Source organism: Alexandromys fortis, unplaced genomic scaffold, assembly GCF_014885135.2.
Source record: "Alexandromys fortis isolate MF-2015 unplaced genomic scaffold, M_Fortis_MF-2015_v1.1 scaffold_45, whole genome shotgun sequence".
Taxonomy (NCBI): domain Eukaryota; kingdom Metazoa; phylum Chordata; class Mammalia; order Rodentia; family Cricetidae; genus Alexandromys; species Alexandromys fortis.
The window spans coordinates 4,730,594-4,753,128 of NW_026067926.1; the positions used below are offsets into that span (position 1 = coordinate 4,730,594).

The 22,535-nt window shown below is 47.5% G+C and overlaps 1 protein-coding gene across 5 annotated transcripts in view; it reads right to left on the reverse strand.

The window, feature by feature from the left end:
* Vwa3a (von Willebrand factor A domain containing 3A) overlaps window positions 1–22,535 on the reverse strand; it is a 61,717-nt gene that overhangs the window by 5,055 nt on the left and 34,127 nt on the right. For 3 of the 5 annotated variants that reach the window (XR_007591904.1, XM_050143235.1, XM_050143238.1), the window contains 15 exons: window positions 21,331–21,411; window positions 20,861–20,955; window positions 19,646–19,765; window positions 16,335–16,409; window positions 15,999–16,143; window positions 14,865–15,060; window positions 12,749–12,819; window positions 9,708–9,857; window positions 8,162–8,255; window positions 7,437–7,547; window positions 6,459–6,556; window positions 5,160–5,297; window positions 3,723–3,831; window positions 731–875; window positions 258–402 (listed from right to left, as the gene is read on the reverse strand). Coding sequence is in view for 4 of the 5 variants with exons in the window: in XM_050143235.1 (XP_049999192.1) it covers window positions 258–402; window positions 731–875; window positions 3,723–3,831; window positions 5,160–5,297; window positions 6,459–6,556; window positions 7,437–7,547; window positions 8,162–8,255; window positions 9,708–9,857; window positions 12,749–12,819; window positions 14,865–15,060; window positions 15,999–16,143; window positions 16,335–16,409; window positions 19,646–19,765; window positions 20,861–20,955; window positions 21,331–21,411 (1,773 nt within the window). In the remaining variant the exon portion in view is untranslated. Of the gene's footprint in view, window positions 1–253; window positions 403–730; window positions 876–3,722; window positions 3,832–5,159; window positions 5,298–6,458; window positions 6,557–7,436; window positions 7,548–8,161; window positions 8,256–9,707; window positions 9,858–12,748; window positions 12,820–14,864; window positions 15,061–15,998; window positions 16,144–16,334; window positions 16,410–19,645; window positions 19,766–20,860; window positions 20,956–21,330; window positions 21,412–22,535 lie in introns of all 5 variants that reach the window. The other 2 variants (XM_050143236.1, XM_050143237.1) reach the window with 2 other exon arrangements.

Here is a 22,535-nt window from a genome sequence, read left to right on the forward strand (position 1 = left end):
AGCAAAGGGAACTGCTGAGGGCCAGGACAGGGAGCACGGACCACTTCCTATCTTATTAATCCCAGACACGCCACCTGACTTCCCTAAGCCCCTGGGTCTTCCTCTGAAAGTGAGAGCCCTGAATCACCCGGCTATTAGGAGGATGAAATGAAGCTACACACTACAAGTCCCAAAGCTTCATGGGCTACCAGTGTGTGTGTGTGGGGGGGGCACTGTTTCTGTGATGCTACAGGGTGGGGGTCAGAGGCAGCACTTGCCATTAAAGCTGATAAGAACGCGGTGTTCCCCTGGGCTTGCAAGTGGGTTACCCATTGCATAGCCTCGTGACATGCTGCATCTGTGGTCTCCACCAGGGTGTTCTGCCATGGCTTCAGGTCCTTTGCGAAGCTGAGCAGGTTAAAGCTGGGAAGGAAGAAAGAGCAGGGGCAGAGAGAGGAAAAAACGATTGGTGAGAACAGGCCAGTTTGTGCTGATGTTGTAGAAGTCATCTCCGTGAGGATTGTTTACTTGGGGCCTCTACAGTGAATCCAGACACCGAGAGGGGAGAAGGTACCCCCTGAAAATGCTAGGTGCATATGTAAGTAGTTTAAAACGCTGAAGCAGTACAAAATACAGTGTTCTTTCTTTCCTTCTTTACAAATGATTCAGAAGGGCGAGGATGCTCAGCCTGGGACACCAGGGGTCTGCTGTTGATTTTCCTGGTCCTACCCTCCCCAGCCCAGCCATCTACCTGTCACAGTGCTTCCTCAGCTGCTCCCAAATCAGCAGGACCATCTCTGTCTTCATCCACTGCAAGTGGGGGCTCATGGATCCCGACGTGTCCAGTACAATACATACGTTGCTTTCCAAGATGGTGCCAAACAGCCTGCGGCTCCCTGCTCCATGGCGGGTGGCAGAGGCAGGGAAGGGGTAAGATGTTAGTGTTCCTCATGGTATCCACAAAATACAGAGTCTTGAAGCACCTACTGCCTCCTGAAAATTGGTCACAAGTTATTCCCTGGGAGATGGCCCTGTGGCAGAGATGGGGGAGCCAGCTGTCCAAGGGCAGAGATAGCCAGCTGTAGGAGGTTTGGGAGATCAAGATTTCAGCTCTGGGGGATGGAGAGAAAGCTAGGGTGAGGGACTACATGGAGACACCCATGGGGGATGGGCAAGACATACAGAAAAGTTATTCAAGGCCTGGAGACTCAGTTCAAGGGGAGCTCTAGAGGTCTAGCAACTTGTCCAGGACCCACAGTGTAGACCCTAGGTTTTGTCTTGCCCTAATCCACACTTTGGCCAGAAATCTCCTAATTTTGGTCTTTTGATTGTACAAGGCTGAAGAGAGATTGCAGTGAGGAAGCTCAGCAAATATTTGATATGACCAGTGTCATGAACCCTGGTGCTCCCTGGGACAGCAGAAGAAAACTAACAAATGGCTAGCATATCAGCTAGTCACTCTCTATGATAAGTGGACCAAGTTTGTTGGACCTTGTTGCCCAGGGTCTTCCAGGATTCACCTAGCTGTCACAAGGAGAATAAGAGGAAAGTCAGCCTGAAGCTGACAGGGTGCTCTATGGGAAAAGCCAGCCCTCCAAGGGTCTTAACCACAAACACCCCATTTAGAACACGATGGCAGGACTGTAGTGTGAGCCACCGTACCCTGCCCATTGTCACCTACCAAATCTCTCATGCTTTGCCCATGCCATCTTTCTACATCCCCTTCTACTGGGCCGGGTCTCTTCATCTCCCCAAAGGGTAGGACCAGTAACCCGTATTCTAGTCTATCCCACAAGAGTTCACCATCCAAAGAGCAACCAGAGAAAAGATTGCAAAAGCTGGCTGATCATTTTCTGCTTATGGGACACCTGCTAATGGCTTCCGGTTGCTCCCAGGAATGAACGTGCCCTGGCTGCCTCTCTGTCCCTCTCTTGAATGTTCTTTGCTTGGCTCCTACTTCCCACACTGTCCCCTTCTTTTCAGTCTCTGAACTCAGAGTTGTTCCTTCCACTCAAGGCCTCTGCCCCAGACTGTCTTTTTTCTTTGTCCACTCAACATCTACACAACCTTTAAACATCACTTCAGGGACACTTTCTCTGCGAGGACACTTTCCCACCCAAGCCAACTGCCCCCACAGTATGGTGCCTCACCCCCATTTCCCCTGCACTTGTCTTTGTGACTCTTTGGTTAATATTTCTCTCTATGAGTTCAGGCACCCTGCTGGGACTTGCCATCTACCCTCTCCCACACGCCTGGCAGGAGTCCAACACTTCTTCACTGAATGAATGAGGGAGTGAACAAATGAATGAAGAATCCCCCAGGTGAATTTGTGTGTGGGAGTCCTGGGGATCCAACGTGTGCTTTGTACGTGCTAGGCGAGCACTCTGCCACTAAGCTATATCCTTGGCTCTCAGTTTGAAGTACAAGGGTTTGGACATGGACCTGTGTGTGAGGTGAAGGCGCTCCGTCATCAGCTTTTCCAAGTAGCTGGTGTGAGTTGAGAACAGGTAACTCTACTTCCCCTTTGAGCCACCCTAACCTATGACCTGTCAATCACCTCTGGAGCTTGGAAGAGAGGCTTTGGAAAGTGGCTGTCATGGCCACATGCTATGACACAGACTATTTAGAGCAGGCTTTCCTGTGGAAGACTCAACCTAATGAACTCCACAGGACCCTGCATGACAACACAGGCTGCCCTGGAGGGCCCATTAGGCTCTCTCCTCCTGTACTCGAAACTCTCCAGATCCCAAAGCTAAATTGTTTCCTATCTATTTCATTCCTGTCTACTTCAAGATGCCTGATCTCTTGGCCTTGATGCTTAACCAAGGCTTGCCCTGGACTCCTGGTCTTCTGGCCTCTACCTCACAAGTACTGGGGCCACAGGTAAGGACCACCACACCTGTAATTACAGTCATTCCTCTTCTGGAATATGAGCCTGGACCTCCTCATCCTGCCCCATTCATGCAAGAAAGATTTCTTGGAGGCACCTTGTTACCCCAGGGAAGAAAGATGTGGGATTCTCCTCTGTATGCTGTGAATACCATTGGTTAATAAAGAAGCTGTTTTGGGCCTGTGATAGGGTAGAATTGAGCTAGGCAGGGGAAACTAAATGAGATGCCAGGTAGTCGCCAGGAACAGATGAGCCACAGCCACATGGCAACACACAGATTAATAGAAATGGGTTAAATTAAGATGTAAGAGCTAGCTAATAAGAAGTTAGAGCTAATAGGCCAAGCAGTAATTTAATTAATATAGTTTCTGTGTGGTTATTTTGAGTCTGGACAGCTGGGAATGAACAAGTGTCCTCCTACAACAGAAGGAGTACAGAAAATATTTTCTGGGTTGGAACCTCTTCCATGTCTACCTTCACGAATGTGTTCAAGTAGGTCCCATTAATACACAGGCCTGTTTCTCTCATAATGTCATTTCCTACCACCCAACAGCCGTGGTCAGAACTGGGACATCCTCAGTCATGTACAGGGAGGCAAAGGAAGCAGCCAGCTTTGTAGGACAGGCAGAAACTCCCTTTGGTTCCCGTCCCACACTTCTGTTACCTAGCACCTTGCCTGATCTCTAGACCCAGACTTTGCTCTTTCAGTACAAGGAGAATTGACTTGGATAAACCCACTGGCCTGACAGTTCCTGAGGAGTTGGCCTTTAAGGACTGACCCTGAATTTCTGGGATTAGCCTTCCCACTTCCTCTCAGGCTCCTCCCACCTTCCCGGGATGTAGTCAGACTCACCAGACAGCAGCCACTGCAGCCTCTGCACATAGCCCCTCATCACCTTCTCCATGGATGTGATATATGTCTCCATTTCCCACAGTGTCCACTGGATGTGCCTCACTACTCCCTGGGGAAGGCACGCAGAGGCCAATACACCCCATCAGTGTTGGTCCATAGTCTCAGCACCCCCAAAAGAGTCCATACCATTGCAACAAACAACCCTCCACATATCTTTAAATATATGTTTGTTTGTTTGTTTGCTTGATCTTGAAGCAGGGTCTCACCATGTGGCCTTGAATTTATCATCTTTTTTTCTGCTCCCAAGTCCTGGCATTGCAGACATAGAGCACCATATTTGGGTCAGTTTTATTTATTGAAAAGTTATTTTTATTTAGATGTATACTGCCAGATTCCACGATTCTGTGAAGGAGTGGGAACTAGGGTAATGGTGCCATGTCAAACAGAACCACGGGAACAGTAAAAGTCACAACATCTCCAAGTTTCAAAGCAGAAAATCCTTAATCGAGGGCTAGAAGGTCCACACATTTCAAATGGGAAGATAACCTCAAGCAGAGAGGGTCAGCATGTGAAAAGGACCCCACATTAAGTGGATAATTTTTAGGCTATTTTTAGTTTCCTCTGATGTTGATAACACACCATCAAAGGGCAAAGAGGGAAAGAAGCCAATTTTTACTTTGTATTGAATGCACTTGTTGCAACCTCAGAATAACGAGAAAAACACCTCCCAAATAGAAAGCAGAGAAGGAACCTGCTCCCTCCTGCCATTCCTACCAGAGCCATGGCCAGCATTAGGGTGCTGTGATGATTTGAGTGAGAATGGCCCCTAGCAGGTCATGTTTGAATATTGGGCCCCCAGTTGGGAACTGTTTGGGAAGGATCAGGAGGTGTGACCTTGTTGGAGGAGTTGCATCCTTGGGGTGGGCTCTGAGGTTTCAGGAGCCCATGCCATTCTCAGTCAGCCTCTCTGTAAACTCTCAGGTCTGCCACACCTGCCCACAGGTCACCATGCTTCCCACCCAATGGACTCTAATCCTCTCAGATGATAAGCCCCAAATAGACTCTTCTCTACAAGTTGCCTTGGTCATGAACTTTTTTTTTTCTGTCACAGTGACAGAAAAATGAGACAGGTACCAAGTGCTTTGGAGTGGCTACGTCAGTCACTGCTGTGTGCTTAGCCTCTGCTTCTAGGTCTTACCATCTACTCCATAGTATCTCCATGAGTATCTCAGATCTCAGATCATACTATGGGGGGCTTTGCTTATTTTTTTTCTACCAGAACTCTATCTGTCATCAACCGAGCGGAGCCCTACTTTAGGGAGTGAGACTATATAAGCAGGGATAGATGTCAGTGCCCCTGACCTTCTCGCTGCCACTAGCAACTGACAAAAGGTAAGGAACTGGGGGGCGGGGTGAGGAACACCACATGTGACTCACGTTGATCTCTATGCTGGGGATGACAGAGCAGTGTTTGGCGGACACTGCCCTGTGTGCCAACTTCTGACGTCTACAGCTGGGGCCGAGGCATTTGGAGAGCTTCAGCTTCAGTTTCTTCAGCCCGCAGGTGGCTATCCACTTTAGAACAAACAGGTAACGTGGATAAGTCAGGCCTACGTGAGCAGCTGATGGGTCAAAAGCTCTTGTTTGAAATACGCTCCTGGTCCTCCCGGAGCATCTATTACTTGCAGATTCTCTTCCCAGCTCTGGGAGAGAGATACACAAGAAAGGCCAACAGGAAACCCAGTGCATTGAACATATACTTGGCCTTGTTGATTCTTTATTTATTTATTTTTATTTTTTTATGGTTTATTTAACTTTATTTTATGTGCATTGGTGTGAAGGTGTCAGATCCCCTGCAACTGCATCTTCAGACAGTTGTGAGCTGCCATGTGGGTGTTGGGAGTTGAACCCGGGTCCTCTGGAAGAGCAGTCAGTGCTCTCAACCACTGAGCCATCCCTCCAGCCCTGCCTTGTTGATTCTTTAGCACCCAGTATAATCTACTATAATGGTCAGAGTTAAATGGACTAAAGTTCAAACTCTAAAGCCAATCAGGATAACCTCAGCCTCATCATCCAATGGAGAGATGTCAGGATGTAGGCTCCAATCCATTTAAGCCTGACTTCCAGGGTCAGCCCAAGCAGAACCAAGGCCAGACTGTCATTGAATGGTTGTGTGGAGAGTGATGGTTTGAACCCGAGGGGGATTTCTGTTGCTTATACCCCAAAGGATCTGACATCAATAAGGACTACGACAAAATACACTTCAGTCATGCCTCATACTAACCTTATGAGATAGGCACACCTTCATTTAATTTATTTATTTTTGGGCTTTTCTTTTTCTCTTTTCTTTCCTTTGCTTTTTTCTTCTTCTTTTTGAGATAGGGGTCTCTTTATTAGTCCTGGTTGTCATGTAACTTGCTATGTAGACCAGGCTGGCCTTGAACTCATAGCGATGCACCTGCCCTTGCCTTGAAAGTGTTGGGATTAAAGGTGTACACCACCAGAACCAGCTTATTTTCATTTTACACAGTGAGACTGAGTGCAGTCATGTGACTTCCCAAGGCTACCCAGCTAGGAGGTATCAGACTCTGAGCTTACGGCCATTTACTGCGTGTGTCACAGCAAGGAGTCATTCTCAAGAGGTGTGCCCTCTTTGCCAAGCATGCCCACCTCCTAAAATCCATGGTTGGTAGAAGGAATTACAAAGGGGCGTGGCTGATGTGAACAACTGAATACCTCTTGACTGGAGCAAACGGTATCCTTCCTGGGCAGCTCAATAGAAGAGTTGGTCCTCCTAACCGACTTCCCTTGAGGGTACCTCTTGTACACAGAGCCTAGGAGAAGCACAGCAGTGTTACCATGGAGCTGCCTCTTCCTTCCTCCCTTTCTCCTGCCAATTTCCCCGAAGTCAAATTCACTGCCAGTTATTAAGGTAGAACTTGCTGAAGATGTAGAAGGTAAGTTATGAGGGTAGGGCTGGGCCACGCAGGGCTCCCCTTCTCCACTCAGCAGGGAATCCAGCTAGATGGGCACTGTGACGGCTCATCTTCACTGTTGAATCATGTGGATGGAGAGCCACCTAAAAGACGGGCCTCTGTATGTATCTGTGAGGGAACTCCCAGAGAGATTTAACTGAGGGGGAAAAAACCCACTCTGAATGTGGGTGGCGCCATTGCATGAACTTGGGTTCTGGACAGAATAAATGGGGGAAAAGGGAAGGAAGAATCAGCATTCAGTTTTTCTGCTTCCTGACTGTGGACACGGTATGACCAGCGTCCTGTGTCTCTGCTGCAGCAGCTTCTTCCTCCACAACTTTCCCACTAGGATGTCCTACAGCTCATCAAACTGTGAGCCCCAAGACAGCCTTCCTTTTGTTGTTTTTGTTTGCATTTGATAATATGAAGAATAAAAGTAACTAATACAGGTACCGTTTCATAGTGACCCAATGGTGGGTCTAGGGAAATCTTCAATTCATCCCTCTCCTAACTGTCCTCACGGCTCAGAGAACTGCCTGTCCCAGAAGGCACCAGTGTGTCCAAAGACAGCGAGAGAGCCCACCTGCACATGCTCATTGCTTTGGCTGGGAGAACTGAGTTGTTTAAGGTCAGGCCTGCTTCAGAGGCAGAGTCCTGAGGGAGCTGGACGGGGCTACTATCCTCAGCAGGTTGCCCAGGGCCAGCAACTGTTCAGATGCACATACTGGCCTCAGCTTACCCACACTGTTCCCTGAGTCTGTGTAGAAGAGAGAGAGTGCGGGCTCTTCTGACCTGGGCTTGCCCTTCCTCTTCTGTTCCATCATCCCTTCTTTCCCGGGATGGGCTGCGGCTGGAAGACATTTGAGTTGTTGGTTGGGCTACTCTCTAGGTCCCACTGATGGAGCCATACTGCTTGGCTATCTCAACCTCAGCTACCATCTACCCTGGACACGGGATGCTCAGGCTCCTGGCTCCCATCTCAGGTTCCTTGCCCTTGTCTGGACCGGTAATAGCTGGAGCTACCGTCCCCAGGTCCTTAGGTTTCCTGGACACAGTGTGAAGTGCTTAGTGTGCCTGTGCCATTTCCTCGTGGTCCCCCAGGTTACAGATGGGCTGATGAGAAACAGAGTGGAGACTCCTGGGCTTGCTGCCCTGAACCGCACGGCTATTAATCTTTTTCTTCAAAATGAAGATATGCAGTCTCAGGTTTATGGGGTGCGTACTTTCATAGATACAGTTATGACTTCTCTTGATGAACCCCGTGGGCCTGAACCTGGTGAGTAAAATCACCAAACGGAGCTGGCTGCTGAGGACTGAGGGCTGCAGGTCTCATGAGGGGCATCTTAGATGATGGCCTGGCAGCCGGTCAAGCACCACCACCATTCAGTCCCTTTCATTATTAGTTCACGCCTCAGTGGTGCCTGAGCTGACCCTCCATCCCAGCCTCTCCCCACCATGCCTTACCTGGAGAGGGGCTTCCTTCACCACCGAGGGGGTGACCCTTCAGAGCTTTTGGGTTTTCAGCTCTCTTTTCTCCATCCCGGGCATCTTCAACGCTCTAGAAAACAGGCCGTCTTTCCCATCAGAGGCCTGCTGCCTGTGGTGGGCAGTTCCCCAGTCACCCTGACCTCAACCTGTCAATCAAGAAGGTTTCCAGGGAGGGATCTAAGGGAGTTAGCACCTGGGGAACGTTTAGCCTGCCTTCTGTAGCGGATTTCACTCTGGGTTTGTGGGGGGGGGGAGTGGATGAATGTGTGCATTTATGCATGTAGTATGGACTGGAGGAGCACTGTGTTTGCCAGAATGTTCTTTCCTAGTCTCCTGATTCTCTTCCTACTAGACTAGATTTTTTGGGCCTCCAGTATGACAAACAATCATTTAGGTAACTTCTCTGCTCTGTTTTGTTGCTGTTTTGAGACAGCGTCTTACTATGTAGCGTTTGCTGGCCTGGAGCTTGCTGTATTGACCAGTCTGGTCTTGAATTCATAGAGATCTGCCTGCCTCGACCTCCCAAGTGTTGGGATTAAAGGCATGTACCACTCTGCCTGATGTTTCTATGTCCTCATGGGCCCCTCAGTTTTAGAGGAAGTCTTTCCTACTTGGCATAAGTAGAATGTAGAAATGGTTTAATAATGTCAGCCAAGGCACCAGGCCAGCAGGGACCCTTTTGTGAACCATGGTGAGAAGGGCCTAGACGCCATCACTCCAGGGGGTGCTCAGTCTGTCAAGATGACCCAATAGAGGCCATGGTGCAGCCTAGCCCTCCTCATACTGAGTCAGCTCATGGCCCACTGAAGGTCCCACTCAAAGGCCCTGAGATGCTGGGGTTCTCCCATAATGGGGAAATAGTAAGAGGGGTGCGAGTGAGTCTGGGATGCAGCCTTGTGGATAAGCTATACCTCCCTGGGATAGACTTCCCCACTCTGAAATGTATGTGCTCACTAGTCAGCCACCTGCTGGACAGTCTCCAGGTCTCACTGACTCTTCTGATCACAGACAGCACTGGTTTGTGAAGGTCTCCCCTCTAAAAGGTCCTCTGACCACTTAGGTGAACAGTGAGTATTTTATATAAGACACATTTGATGGCCATAAATGAGACAACAATCCCCAGCAGGCTGAGGTTGAGTCTCAGAGTCCCATCATACCCCCACTAAGCTTGGCATGCAGCAACTTAGATTCTATTAGTGACCTTACCCTTTCCCCCACAAACCCTCTAGGTTGAGTTATCACATGTAGAGAAGGAAGGTGTAGTTCTCTGGAGATGCTAGAACTGGGCTATGAAATGAAACTGAGGTAGGCATAATCAAAGTACAGGGGAGTAGGGGAGCCATAGGTACCCCCTCTAAGCTAAGAGGCAGGTCCTCTTCCCAGGGACCCCCAGGGGATGTCCCTCCCCGAGTCTCTGCCCCCTCCAGTATTAGCTCTGGCCCAGTCCTTTTAAGATCTAGGAAAGACAAGGAGACAAACTGGAAACAAATTCTCTGTGTGTTATTAGGGAAGGGAGTCAAACCATTCTGGCCACCGAGGGGGCTGTGGGCTTGGGAAGACAGAGATTCCTGGGCGGACTTGGCTTGAGCATCCTTGGCTTGTCTTTCTGGAGGGCTGCGTTTTGCAGTTCTTTTCCAGAGTGGTTCTTCAGGGAAGCCACAAGGAAGGCACACTGCAATGGGGGTGGGTGGTTAGCAACACACTGGCCATCGTGGGTAGACAGACACACATGCACAGAAGAACTGAGTCCTCTGGATGCTTCTTTCTGCCCAGAGAATGCAGTTTGGGGATGTGGATTAATCTTATGAAGAATAAGGACTCCTTTATTGTATTGGATACTGGGCAAATTAATGTTTGGGGTCACAAGCCCTCAGGCCAACAAGACTTGCTAACCCCACTTTATAACCAAGTCTTATGGTCTGAATATGAAAAGTCTTCCGCTGGCTCATGTATGGAATGCTTGGTCCTTTGCACTGCTCTGAGAGGTTCTAGAAACTATAGGAAGAGGGGCCTCGCTGGAAGAAGGTCATCTGGAGGCAGAGCCATGGGAACTAGGCCTCTCTCTGTCCCACCCTCTCTGCTTCCTGGCTGCCATAAATTCAGCTTCTCTGTTCCAAAACATATCCCTGCCATGGTACTCAGTCTCACCTATGTCCCCACCATGGTGGTCACCCTCACCTATGTCCCCCACCATGATGCTCACCCTCACCTATGTCCCCAGCCATGATGCTCAGCCTTACTTCAGGTCAACAGCCAAGGAACCAGCTTGATTTCAACCAGGGTTGAAATCTCTGAAACTAGGAGCTAAAATAATTCTTCCCCTTTTTAACTTGTTTTTTTTTTCTCAAATATTTGTCACATTGATGAAGAAGCCAAGATACTGCTTTACAGAACAGTAAGCCAAAAATCTGTGAGCACAAGGTTCTTGTCCAGTAATGGAGGAACTTCAAGTCAACTCCAGGGGGCTGGGCAAGCCAGCATGTAAAACCCTTGAGGGACCACACAGTCAGCTCACCACACCCCAGGACCAACACAGACACGGGCAGAACTGCAGGCAGTGATTATTCTTTTTGTCGAAAAGTTTCTTAGCTATTCCACTACTTCACACTCAGAGAACCAAGGAAGACTTTTTGAACATAAACAAACATCCGTAACTTTGAGATGGGATTGTCTGCATTTGAGAATCAGGAATTTACAGACCCCGGATGAGCCTTTTCAGGAAGAGAGCTAAGGCACATATAGGAGCCTCCAGTTCACTGACCTAGTGGCCACGGAGGAAAAGAACATGCACCGTGGCTCTGCTGTCTTGTGTGGCTACAGTCTTGTGTGCAGATGAGCCATCCTTCGACTGGCAGGAGGTAACATTTGCAGCAGGACTAGACCTTCACAGATTCTTCCCTTGGCTTGACTACGGGCCCTACAAACACCCTGGCCATCCAGGCTTGAACTGCTCCAAATCTCTCTACCCTATATATTTTCCCATCTGCCTTCAGGCCATCCTCAGTTGCTATCTCATAGGCAAGCCCACCTTTCTCTTAGCTTTACCCCCATGCCCCAAACTCTCCCACCATAGACTGTTCCTACATTCTCTTCCGGTAGGTCAGTGACACTACTGTCTGCTAGTTGTCCCAGAGAAGACCTTGGGGACTACTTTTACGTTTCTCCTTGTCCTTCACACTGTATGTCCCATCAGCTGTAAATCTGGTTCATTCATCTTTAGATATTCTCCTGTCTGTTCCCTTATTCCCATATCCTCACTGCTCCCGGCACGATCCTTCCCAGCTTTCCAGTTGCGTTGGTACTACTCAAATCTCCTTTGGGGAAGTAGTTTTTAAATGAATTTTGAATAACAAAGTGCAGGCCATGGATAATGTAGGAAGGAATAGCAGGCAGAGAATACAGCAGTTGCAAAGACTGAGCTTAGAACTGGGTGGTGGTGGTACACACCTTTAATCCCAGCACTCGGGAGGCCAAGGCAGGAGGATCTCTGGTCTAGAAAGCAAGTTCCAGCAAAGACCACTACATAGAGAAACGCTGTCTCAAAAAACTACACACACACACACACACACACAGGATGAGATTAGGAAGGGGCTGGGTGTGATGAAGGAACTCAAAGGAGCCCATAATCTACAGCATACAGATCAAAATTCAATGAAAGACAGGGAGGGTCCACCTTCCCTCTGAAGTCTTGGCTGTCAGTGACTCTAGACATGGAGAGGGAAGCTGGTGTGAGCTGATTTGTATCTCCTAAGATACGATGCAAATGTTAATTGCAAATATGACCTTAAAAGCAATGTCTCTTGCAGCTGAAATTAAAACCTAAGTCAAGATGATGTCATATCGGAGTAGGGCGGGCCTTTCAATTTAATATGACTAGTGTTCTCGTGAGAGAGAAAAGACCAGCACACAGAGGGTGGGGAGCCATGTGCAGGTGGGAGCATAGGTCGGAATCATGATTACACAGCTGAGGAATGCCCACGTATGGACCAAACTTTGGAGACACCTTCTTGACTAGGTAGGCTATCTCAGCGTAGTTTTAGCAAAGAATTGGCTCAGTAAGTTCAGCAAGGCCACTCTCTCCTTGATAGACTTATACCTCTGCTTGAGTTCTAGGCCCTTGGGCTCTCTTTACCAGGAGCCTCTGCACCCCTGAAGCCTAATCAATTCCCTTTTAGTGATTTTCCATCCATTGACTGTTCACTGGCTACAGTTCCCCGCTATTTCTGCCGTGTTTGGAGTTTTGTGTTTGAATTGTCTCCCCTATGGCAATAGTCTCAGAAACCTTCCATGCTATTTATAATAAGCATGCAACATACTTGTTTTTTTTTTTTTTTTGTCAAAACTAAAGGGATGCAATAACAAAGGGTACTACCCAAAGCCTACAGAAGGAACATGGCCCTGCTGCTACCTTGATTTCAGACTTCTAGCCCCTGGAAACACATAAGCATAAATGGTTAATTTTATTTTTGGTCCAAACTACTCTGCTTGTAGTATTTTGTTGCAAGAGCCATGGCAGTTAGACACAAGGACCATACGTGTATTAAACCTGAGCCCGAGGCGTACCTTTTGGGAGAAGTTGAGGGCTTTTTCTATCTCGGACATGATGGCATTGATGTCATCACTCTCATAAATACCTGGAAACAGAGCACATCGTGAGCTATAGGTGAAGGTGTGGCACTGGGCACGTGTCAACACCTGCACACAGGAAGGCCATGCGGAAGGGACATGCCCACAGGACGAGAAGGAACCGTAGTGGACTGACCCGACCAGCCCCAACCTCGTATCATCCAGTGGTATGTTATCACCAAGGGTGCAGCTGACCCCGGAACTCAGTGTCCTGGCCCTCGCAGGACGGGCAAGCTAGGCTCAAAGGTTTTTGCTACTCTATGGAATGAGAAATAATGACCGACACGGTAACTATTTATGGTGACTAACATCTGCAGTGAATATATCAATACCAACATGGTAACTATTTACGGTGACTAACATCTGCAGTGAATATCAATGTCGCTCTTGAGCGGGACTCTAGTATCGGGCAAGTACACTGGGCATTAATGCTGACCTGTCTGGGTTCAGCTTCTGTCCTTTGGGCTCTGCCTAAGGTACTCATCTGCTGAGCAGGGCAGATAGTCACCTGCTTCACGGGGCTGTGCTGAAGATCAAGCTATATAGTGTCCATAAGACGCTTAAGCTGTGCCTGGCATCTCATAGCTGTTCCCTGTTTGTATTATTAGTGATCATTGCTGGGAATGTCAATGAGCCCAGCCAACAAGTTCATAGCAGAAAAGATCTGCAAACTGCTCCAGAGCTCCGACCCCAGGCATGTCCTGCCTCGAAGTCACTTCATCTGAGAGCCACAGAGTTTGGAAGGAATTAGTGTGTCCTAGGCTCAATCCCTCCCACATTGTAAGAATTTTTCCATATGTATACCATCTAATACACTGATTTCATGCATTTTAATTTCATTTACTTCTTGTGCTTTAAGAGTACTTTAAAAATGAAAATTCATTACAGCCAACAAAGTCAGCATTTTTTTAAAATGTTAAAATGTGCATCTTAATTTTCATAACTATTACACAAACACACAGAGATAGAGATACATAGAGAGAGAACATGGCCTTGCTCCATGCACCATGTACAGATATATTATGGGTTCCTGATGAATATACCACACTTTGGGAATTATAATTCTAAAGGATATTTACAGTGTATTCTAGATCTGATGTGTGTGTGTGTGTGTGTACTATAATTACCAACATGTACTATACACATATACACACATAACACACATATATCAATGTGAGGCATCTTTCATGGGGCTTTATGCTTGCTAGGTAAACACTCTACCATTGAGGTCACCCTCAGTGAAATATATCCAACATAAACTTCACCATTTACTTTTGGGGGATTTGGATATTGAACCTGGGCATACAAAGGACTAACCCTGCCATTGAGCTGCGCCATCTGCTCAGAGCCACATCAGCTCTGTAGTTCAGTGGCACTAAGCGCAACCATGCAATTGCACACCCAACATCACTGGTCATTTCCAGAACATTAACTTAACACTTGAGGGTTGAGGATGGAACCCACGGCCTACAAATGCTAAGTGTGCCTTTGATCACGAAGCTATGTGCCTAGTCTCTCATTTCAATATACATTTTTATGTGTGTGTATACACACACGTGCATGCCATGTTAAGGTCATGAGGTGTGTGCTAAGGTCAGAGACCCACTTGTGGGATTTGATTCTCTTCTTCCAGGGATTGAACTCAGGCTTGATGGCAAGCCCCTTTACCCACTGAACCATGTCCCTGGCCTCCTAGTCTTAATTTTTAGGAATGTTCTACTATTTTACATGTATGAATGTTTTGCCTGTATGTGTGACTGTGTACCATATTAGTGATAGATACCTTGGAAGACCAGACAAAGGGATTGAATTCCCTGGAACTGGAGTTACATATGATATGAATTACCCTGTGGGTGCTGGGACTCTAACTTGGGTCCTCTGGAAGATCAATCAGTGCTCTTAACAGCTGAACCATATCTCCGGCCGGCCCTCCCGATTTAATAAATGTGACTTTCATATGTTGTTTCTTGGGACTTTTTCAGTGTCAAAGGGAACCAGTGCTGAGACACCATCTGGAAAGAAAGCAGCAAGGGACCAGGGAACACCCACACACCTGTTTCCCCAAACCAGTGCAGGCGACCTCTGGCAGCCCGGGTGATCTCTTTGTAGGCAGCAGCTGTGTCAGTCCGGCTGGCGTAGCAGGCAGGGGGCGTGGTGTCCAATAGTGGTTCTCCCACATAGAAGAGACAGACATTCAGCTGGAGGTCACAACCGCCACAGGCCTCTGCCACATAGGTGCTGAGCAAGGACTGCGGGGAAGAGAGACAGGAAGTCCACACCCAAGGGCCCGGGAGCTGCTGCTCTTCCAATAGTTCGGCTGGTCATCTTCCTCTAAAATAGCAGTTTCTGATTGTGTGTGTAGGGCTGTGTGTGTGTGTGTGTGTGTGTGTGTGTGGGTATATATATATATATACACACGTGAGCACAGGTTTCCATGGAGGCCGGAAGAGGGTATTAGACTCTCTGGAGTTGGAATTGTAGACAGTTGTGTGCCACCCGGCATAGGTGCCGGGAATTGAATTTGGCCTTCTATGAAAGTAGTAGATGCTCTTAACTACTGAGCTATCTTTCTAGCTCTCTGTCATCTTTTTCTGAGGCCTACTGTGTGCTTGGTCCAGTGCTATGTACAGACAGAAAGACATGGGCCCGAGATACAATTTCTTCTCATGTTTTAACAGGGTATGGCAGAGATTGGGTCCTGAACACCTGATGATGCCAGGTGGGGTCTGTAAGCAGCAGCACGGACAAGCTGGGAGCCTGTTAGTGGTGAGATTCTCACTCCCCAACTGAAACCTCGGCTGAACTGGGCAGGAGCTGCGCTGTGACCGTATCCCTAGGTTCTTGTCTGTGCTAAAGCGTGAGAAGAGGTAGTTTAGATACTTGTGCTGGGTTGAGAGGTGTGGCTCAGTGGCAGAATGATTGCCTAGCAAAAGGAGGGCCTGGAGTCTATACTTAACACTGCATAAAGTTAGAAAGAAAGGAAGAAAGGAAGAAAGGAAGAAAGGAAGAAAGAAAGGAAGAAAGAAAGAAAGAAAGCAAAGCAACAGAAGGCAGAGGCAGGTGGATCTCTGTAAATTTGAAGCCAGCCTGGTTTACATAAGCAAGTTCCAAGCCAGCCAGGGCACACAGGGAGACCCTGTCTCTACAACGAAAAAGACAACAGACGTCTAGGAGGGAGGCTACTCACCACATCTTGGTCAGGGACACCCCCTGTGAAGAGGTAGATGCCCTGAGATGCATGTTTGCCTTTATCCTTGAAGTCCACTTCTACAGCCTTCCGCAGGGCACCGAGGACATTTCTGCTTCCTTGACACTGTAGGCCCAGGACCCACCTGGGGAGTCAGGGACATAGGCCTTTAGGTCCCAAGGACAGAAAGAAGAAAGTTGTTTTCTGACATCTGCTCTCGGCTGCGGGAGGGTAGGGCTGCCGAGGGCTACATCCAGGTAGAGAGGGGGACAGGGAAGACAATGCCACAGGGCAGCTAAGGTACAGCAACAGGAAGGCTCTGCCTCCAACACCTACCGCCAGGCGCTCTGTAAGTTGTCATGGCTCATGGGAACCAGCTCTGGCCTCCAGCTCTCAACTGTGCTTCCAAACCTTTGAGGAAGCAAAGGGGGCTTGTTTCTAGGACATGCGTCCATTCTGTGTGCCTGTTCTTTGGGCTTTACGGGCCTTTAGGGAGACAAAATTCTGGCAACAACCCCTCAAATGTTGGAATGTTGCTGGCCCAGGGTAGTCACTAAATTTTCTTGTTCCTCATAACACATCAAAGCCAACTCCCTGTGGGACAGCGCCAGAGTTCTCAAGCAGGGACAGTGCAGGCCAGCTTTGGCTGCTGCCCTCTGATTCTAGGAGGTCTCCCTTTTGTGCAGGAACTTCCTTTTCCCCAAGGGAACAATTCATTGTTTGTTTAAGACTCTTGGAGCCTGGCCCACCTCACAGCACTTTCCTGCTCAGGTTGAACTTTGGACTTTTTCTATAAATATGCACGATCTCATTTTCTTTATAAGACAGAACTTAGGATTCCCAAGAGGAGAATTTATCCCTTTATGGATAACAATGCACCTTTCTCTGGGTCGAGATGGATCTCTCATGCGGAACCCAGGCCTCCTCTGTGCCAGTCTCTTCTGGGAATCACATAAAACTCCTCCTTAGTAGACACACGGCCATGTCCTTTCCCATCACCCCAGACAGCTGTGAGCCCTCCACTCTTTAGAACCTTGGGAAGCTACTCTGTCCCCCAGCAACTCCTCTCTCTTCCCTTTGACATGATGAACAGGCTCCCTGGAAAATGCACCTCCACTGCTCCTGCCTCAGTCCATCGCCCTCACGCTTCTGCCTGGGAAGGCCCTCTTGCCTTCTTCCTGCCAACCGCAGCCGTGCGTCTCTACGAGTCAGTTCACAAAACTTCTACGGCCCTTGGGTGCTGTGGGAGAATGCTCTTGCACCCTGTAAAGATTTGTCACTTGTATTGGTTTAATAAAATGCTGACTGACCAGTAGCCAGGCAGGAAGTAAAGGTGGGGCAACCAGACTAGGAGGATTCTGGGAAGAGGAAAGGCTCAGTCTGCAGTCGCCACTCAGATACAGAGGAAGCAAGATGAGAATGGTGCACTGAGAAAAGGCACCAAGCCATGTGGCCAGACATAGATAAGAATTACGGGTTAATTTAAGTTATAAGAGTTAATTTATAATAAGCCTGAGCTAATGGGCAAACAGTTTATAATTAATATAAGCCTCTCAGTGTTTCTTGGGGACCGAATGGCTGCGGGACCAGGTGGAACAGAAACTTATGTCTACAAATGGCGCCCAAATGTTTGGCAACGTACATCCACATAAAGCCTCAAAAAACTTTTAAAAAAAGGTTTTTAGACCTACAAAAATGGGAGTCAACTGGAATTTCTTGGAAGCTGCACTTTTTTTTTTTTTCAGATAGGCTCTGTTTGCCCACGGCTAGCAGAGGCATGGCTCCTTTAAGAAAGCCTTTCTTAAGTGTTAGCAGCCAAAACTGTGCAACTCTTTAAGAGGCCCTGACACTAAACACTTAAATGGTGTTTATGAGCAGTTGGTGACATGCTTCTTGGTCCTGGGCCCAGCCAGAATGGGCTGAGCCTGCCTTCCACCCTTCACAGTCCATGGAACCTTCTACCTATTCATAGCAAAGGCTCACAGCACTCCTCTCTTCATGGGTCTTCCCTACTAGGCCTTAAGTTCCTTGACAGGCACTGCTTATACTCATTTCTGGATCCCAGTGCCAATATACTGCCTTGCACACAGCAGGCTCTCAATGAAACCTTGTAGACTTGATAGGTAGACTAAACAGATGAAAATACTGTATAAAATGTTTCTCCAAGGAAGGGAACAAGGGAGAGGGGAAGGAGGGATAAGAGAGGACAATAGGGCTGGGTATATAGAAATGTGTGTGTGTATGTGTATATATATATATATATAAAAAACAATGTCATAATACAGCCCATTATTTTTGTGTAATTGGTATGTGCTAATAAAAAGGGAAAATGTTGCCCTAAGCATTTCTTTTGATTTTCTTATTAGATTTTATTAAGGAATGATTAGACCCTGGCCTATTATTTAATACTATCTGCTGACTTAATAGACTGAGGACATACCCTGTGAGCTTATGTTAGGCCTTCTCTAGTTAAAATTGTATGCAATTTTTTTTAAAAAAAAGTGTATTTCCTGTTTTCAAAACAGGGTCTTGCTATGCAGCCATGGCTGACCTGGTATTTACTAGGCAGCCCAGGCTGGCCTCAAAATTGTAGCTCCCAAATGCCGTGATTATGGGCATGAACTACCGTACCTCACCTCTCAAATGCTGGGGTTACAGGTTTATGCTACCACACCTGACACATAGTATCCTATTTAAATTTAATAACTTCTATATATGATATATAATTAGATATAACATATAGCATTTATTTGTTTTTTTGTTTGTTTGGTTTTTGGTTTTTTGAGACAAGGTTTCTCTATAGCTATGGAGCCTGTCCTGGAACTAGCTCTTGTAGACCAGACTGGTCTTGAACTCACAGAGATTCACCTGCCTCTGCCTCCCGAGTGCTGGGATTAAAGGCGTGTGCCACCACCACCTGAGACATGGTCTGTCTATGTAGTTTTGGCTGTTCTGGAATTCACTATGTAGACCAGGCAAGCCTCCAACTCACAGAGATTCTCTTGCCTCTGCCTCTCAAGTGGTGGAATTAAAGGCCACCATGATTGTACATGCAATATATATATATGTGTGTGTGTGTGTATAATTTGCAATTTTTAAAGTTACCTATAACATGTAAAATATAACATATATATAATTTTTAAAAAATGAAGGTATGTTTTAGAAACTACATATATAATTTTGAAATGGCACATAACTTTTTAAAACTATAGCTAAGCTATATATAGCTTCAAATTTTGCATACTATTTATTTATAGATTAAAATTAAAATTTAATTTAGAATTGGAGTAACAAGTATTTGCAGTGTTTGCTAGAACCAGGCTAAGATTAAGGCCAGGGCATGGCTGGGTTCCTCTCTGCTGTGTTTACTTGCTTAAAAGCCAAATGGGGCAATGGGCTGAATTACATCACCCTGGCTGATTAAATCATGTGTTTTGGGGCCACTTACCCTCTTTGCCCCAGTGGGATAGCCCTGCAGCCATTCAATTATTTAAGACCCCAAACAAGATCACCCGAATCAGATAAACCGACGGGCACCCTAGGGTGCTGGGCCCTCATAACACCGCTGTCTGCCCGAAGCCTCAGCCTGGTGGCGGCATCCACACACAGCCTCTCCCCCCTCGCTCGTGGGGACTCCGGGGACTTACGCGATGATGTTGAAGTGGTCTTTGTTGGACATCTGCTCCTCCAGCAACAGTCGCAGGGAGTGCTGGATATGAATAATGTACATGGAATTCGTCACCGAGACATCCAGCAGTATAACAACCCTAAAGGGAAACACAAGCTTCAAGAGGCAACCTGAATCGCTCAGATAATGTCTGTTCCATTCCATTTTACTATTTAAAGATTTTTCCAGGGAGATTTTGCACGCCAGACTCATAGACAGCCAAGCGTCTCTGTGGGCCGAGCCCAACAGAAGTAGGCGTAGAATAGTAATCGAGGTGCACTATGGGACCTTGTGTCTTTCTTCTGTGGTGAAATGTATGAAGGCGGTGGATTGCTTGTGGTGACATTCAAGTCACAAGGTCTCTCTTTCCTTTGGTGTGCCATGACAAAGTCTTTGCCAAACGATTCCTTATAGTCAATTATAATGAATCAAATAAGGCATATTGGGATGTCCCTCCTCCCCCACGTGATGCCCAATTCAGCATCTGCCATCTTTTCTGCCAATGGCATCCTCATCTCTTCTTGGGAACACTGTCTTTATCAGTTCGTATGAGCTGGGTGGAGCTGGCACACACCATGCTTAAGGAGTGGGCATTTGACCCTGGGAATTCAGAATGTCATGTCTCCCTGGTCAGTCTGATGGCCCATGGATGCTCCAGCCCTGGAAATGCAATAGTAGAAAGTGGTCCCATGGCTATAATTATGACCTGCAGGGAAAACCCTATCTGAAAACCAAGCCACAGAGAGGAAAGCAGAGCTGGGGGATGCTTGACAAGACTGACCCCTCTGGATGCAGTCACACAGTTAACAAACCTGGGCTAGAATTCTCAGTTACCTTCATCAGCCTGCTACCTTCCAAACTCACTTTGAGCTTCAGTTGTGTGTGTGTGTGTGCATGTGTGTGTGTGTGTGTGTATGTGTGTGTGGTGTGAGTGCCAGGCCTTAACCATGTAACCCAGGCTAGCCTCACATCCTTAACCCCCTTGCCTCAACCCCCCAGGAGCTGGGAACACAGGTGTGTACAACCACGCCCATCTCTCTGTTGCTTCTAACTGTACGAATCCTGAGATAAAATGATGATATTGGTGTGGATGACGATGGCTCTGAGGCTGCCCATAGGGAACCAGGAGCTGGAGAAACGCTGGGTCACACAGCAGACCCCAGGAGAACAAGAGCACACTTTGCAGGATAAATACCTCCTTTCACAGACCGTTCCCCAGATTCTTCTGCTGCCCAGGGAGAGCCACTGCAGCCGCTGTTCATACATCTGCACCGCTTTCCCGAGTTGCTTCTGGAAACACACGGGCTACCGTGAGTGAGTGTGCCAAGAGTGGCCATTAAAGCCCAGGGTTGTGAGGAGGGGACACACTCCAGATGACTTCTGGAAATGGTACCCACAGGCAGTATAAATATTTTGTTAGGTCAGGGGCAAGTGCATCGTGACAGTCTATCACAAAACTAGGGAAGGAAAAGACTAAGTCGTTCCTTCAAATGTGGTACAGGCAGATATCGCCCCAAAGGCAGAGACTCTTGTTTGTGGCATCTATGTCCTGTAGAGGGAGGTGGCCATAGGACACACAGGGAAACTGTTTAATGGCTCATTGTCTATATAGCCCATAACACCTTCCTTCAACCTGTATTTTAATGGACTGGACCCATTCCTGACCTGGTACTCGTAGAGGAAGGGGGGTTCCACATGGATATTCTTCACTGTCCCATCATGCCATTCAAATTGTACCATTGCTTTCTGCACTCAGACATGGAGAGAAAATGGAGAAGAGGTAAGCAGAGGCATCAATGGGAAATATTACATTTAAATTAAGCATTGGGCTCTCCGGCTCGTATGCATGAGAGAAACAGGTTCTGAGCATATCCAAAGTCAGATTCCCTACCTACTCACACAATACTACCCCTTGGCCTTATTCAGGAGAAGGGTCCCCTATGAGCCGTGCAAGCCAGGTGCCTTCTTGGGTGATCCTCTGTACACCAAAGCCACCAAGGCATGGTTCAAGAGTTGTGGCAATACAGGTGAGAATCCGAGATATTAAAACCTACTGACACCTAGGAGTGGTGACACATGCCTCTAATCCCAGCATTCAGGAGGCAGAGACAGGCAGACAAAGCAAGTTCTGGGCTAGCCAGGCTATACAGTAAGATCCTGTCTCAAAAAACAAAAACAAAGAAACAAAAACCCATACCGCTATGGTTTCTTACATTTGGGAATCCAGACAGGCCTTGCAGACACTCAATGCCTATTTGTTATCCTGTTTGCTCATGTGTCATCGAGGCGTCACTGTATCTGTGGCTTCAGTCATTGAGGTAGTCATTTTTGCACTGCTAGTATTGCCCACTTTCCACATCTCCCCTTTTCCTTTCACCTTCCATCTTTCCAATCACTCTTCTAGTCTCATTCTCATCTTTCTAGTCTCATCTCGTCTCATTCTTCTACTTGGCCATCACTCCATCCTTTCTTGAATTTTTCTTTCAACCTTTTATAATTTCTTTATTCCTTCCTGTTAATCTACCCATTTCCCTTCCATCCTTCCATCTGTTCCAATTTCCATCCAGCCACTTACATTCCTACTCATTCATCAGCATTTCCATCCATCCATCATCCATCCACCCACTCACCCACCCACTCATCCACCCATCCATCCACCCACTCACCCACCCACTCATCCACCCATCCATCCACCCACCCACCCATCTATCCACTCACTCACTCACCCATCCATCCATCCATCCATCCATCCTTCCATCCATCCATCCATCCTTCCACCCACCCACTCACCCACCCACCCATCCATCCATCCACTCATCCATCCATCCACCCACTCACCCACCCACTCATCCACCCATCCATCCACCCAC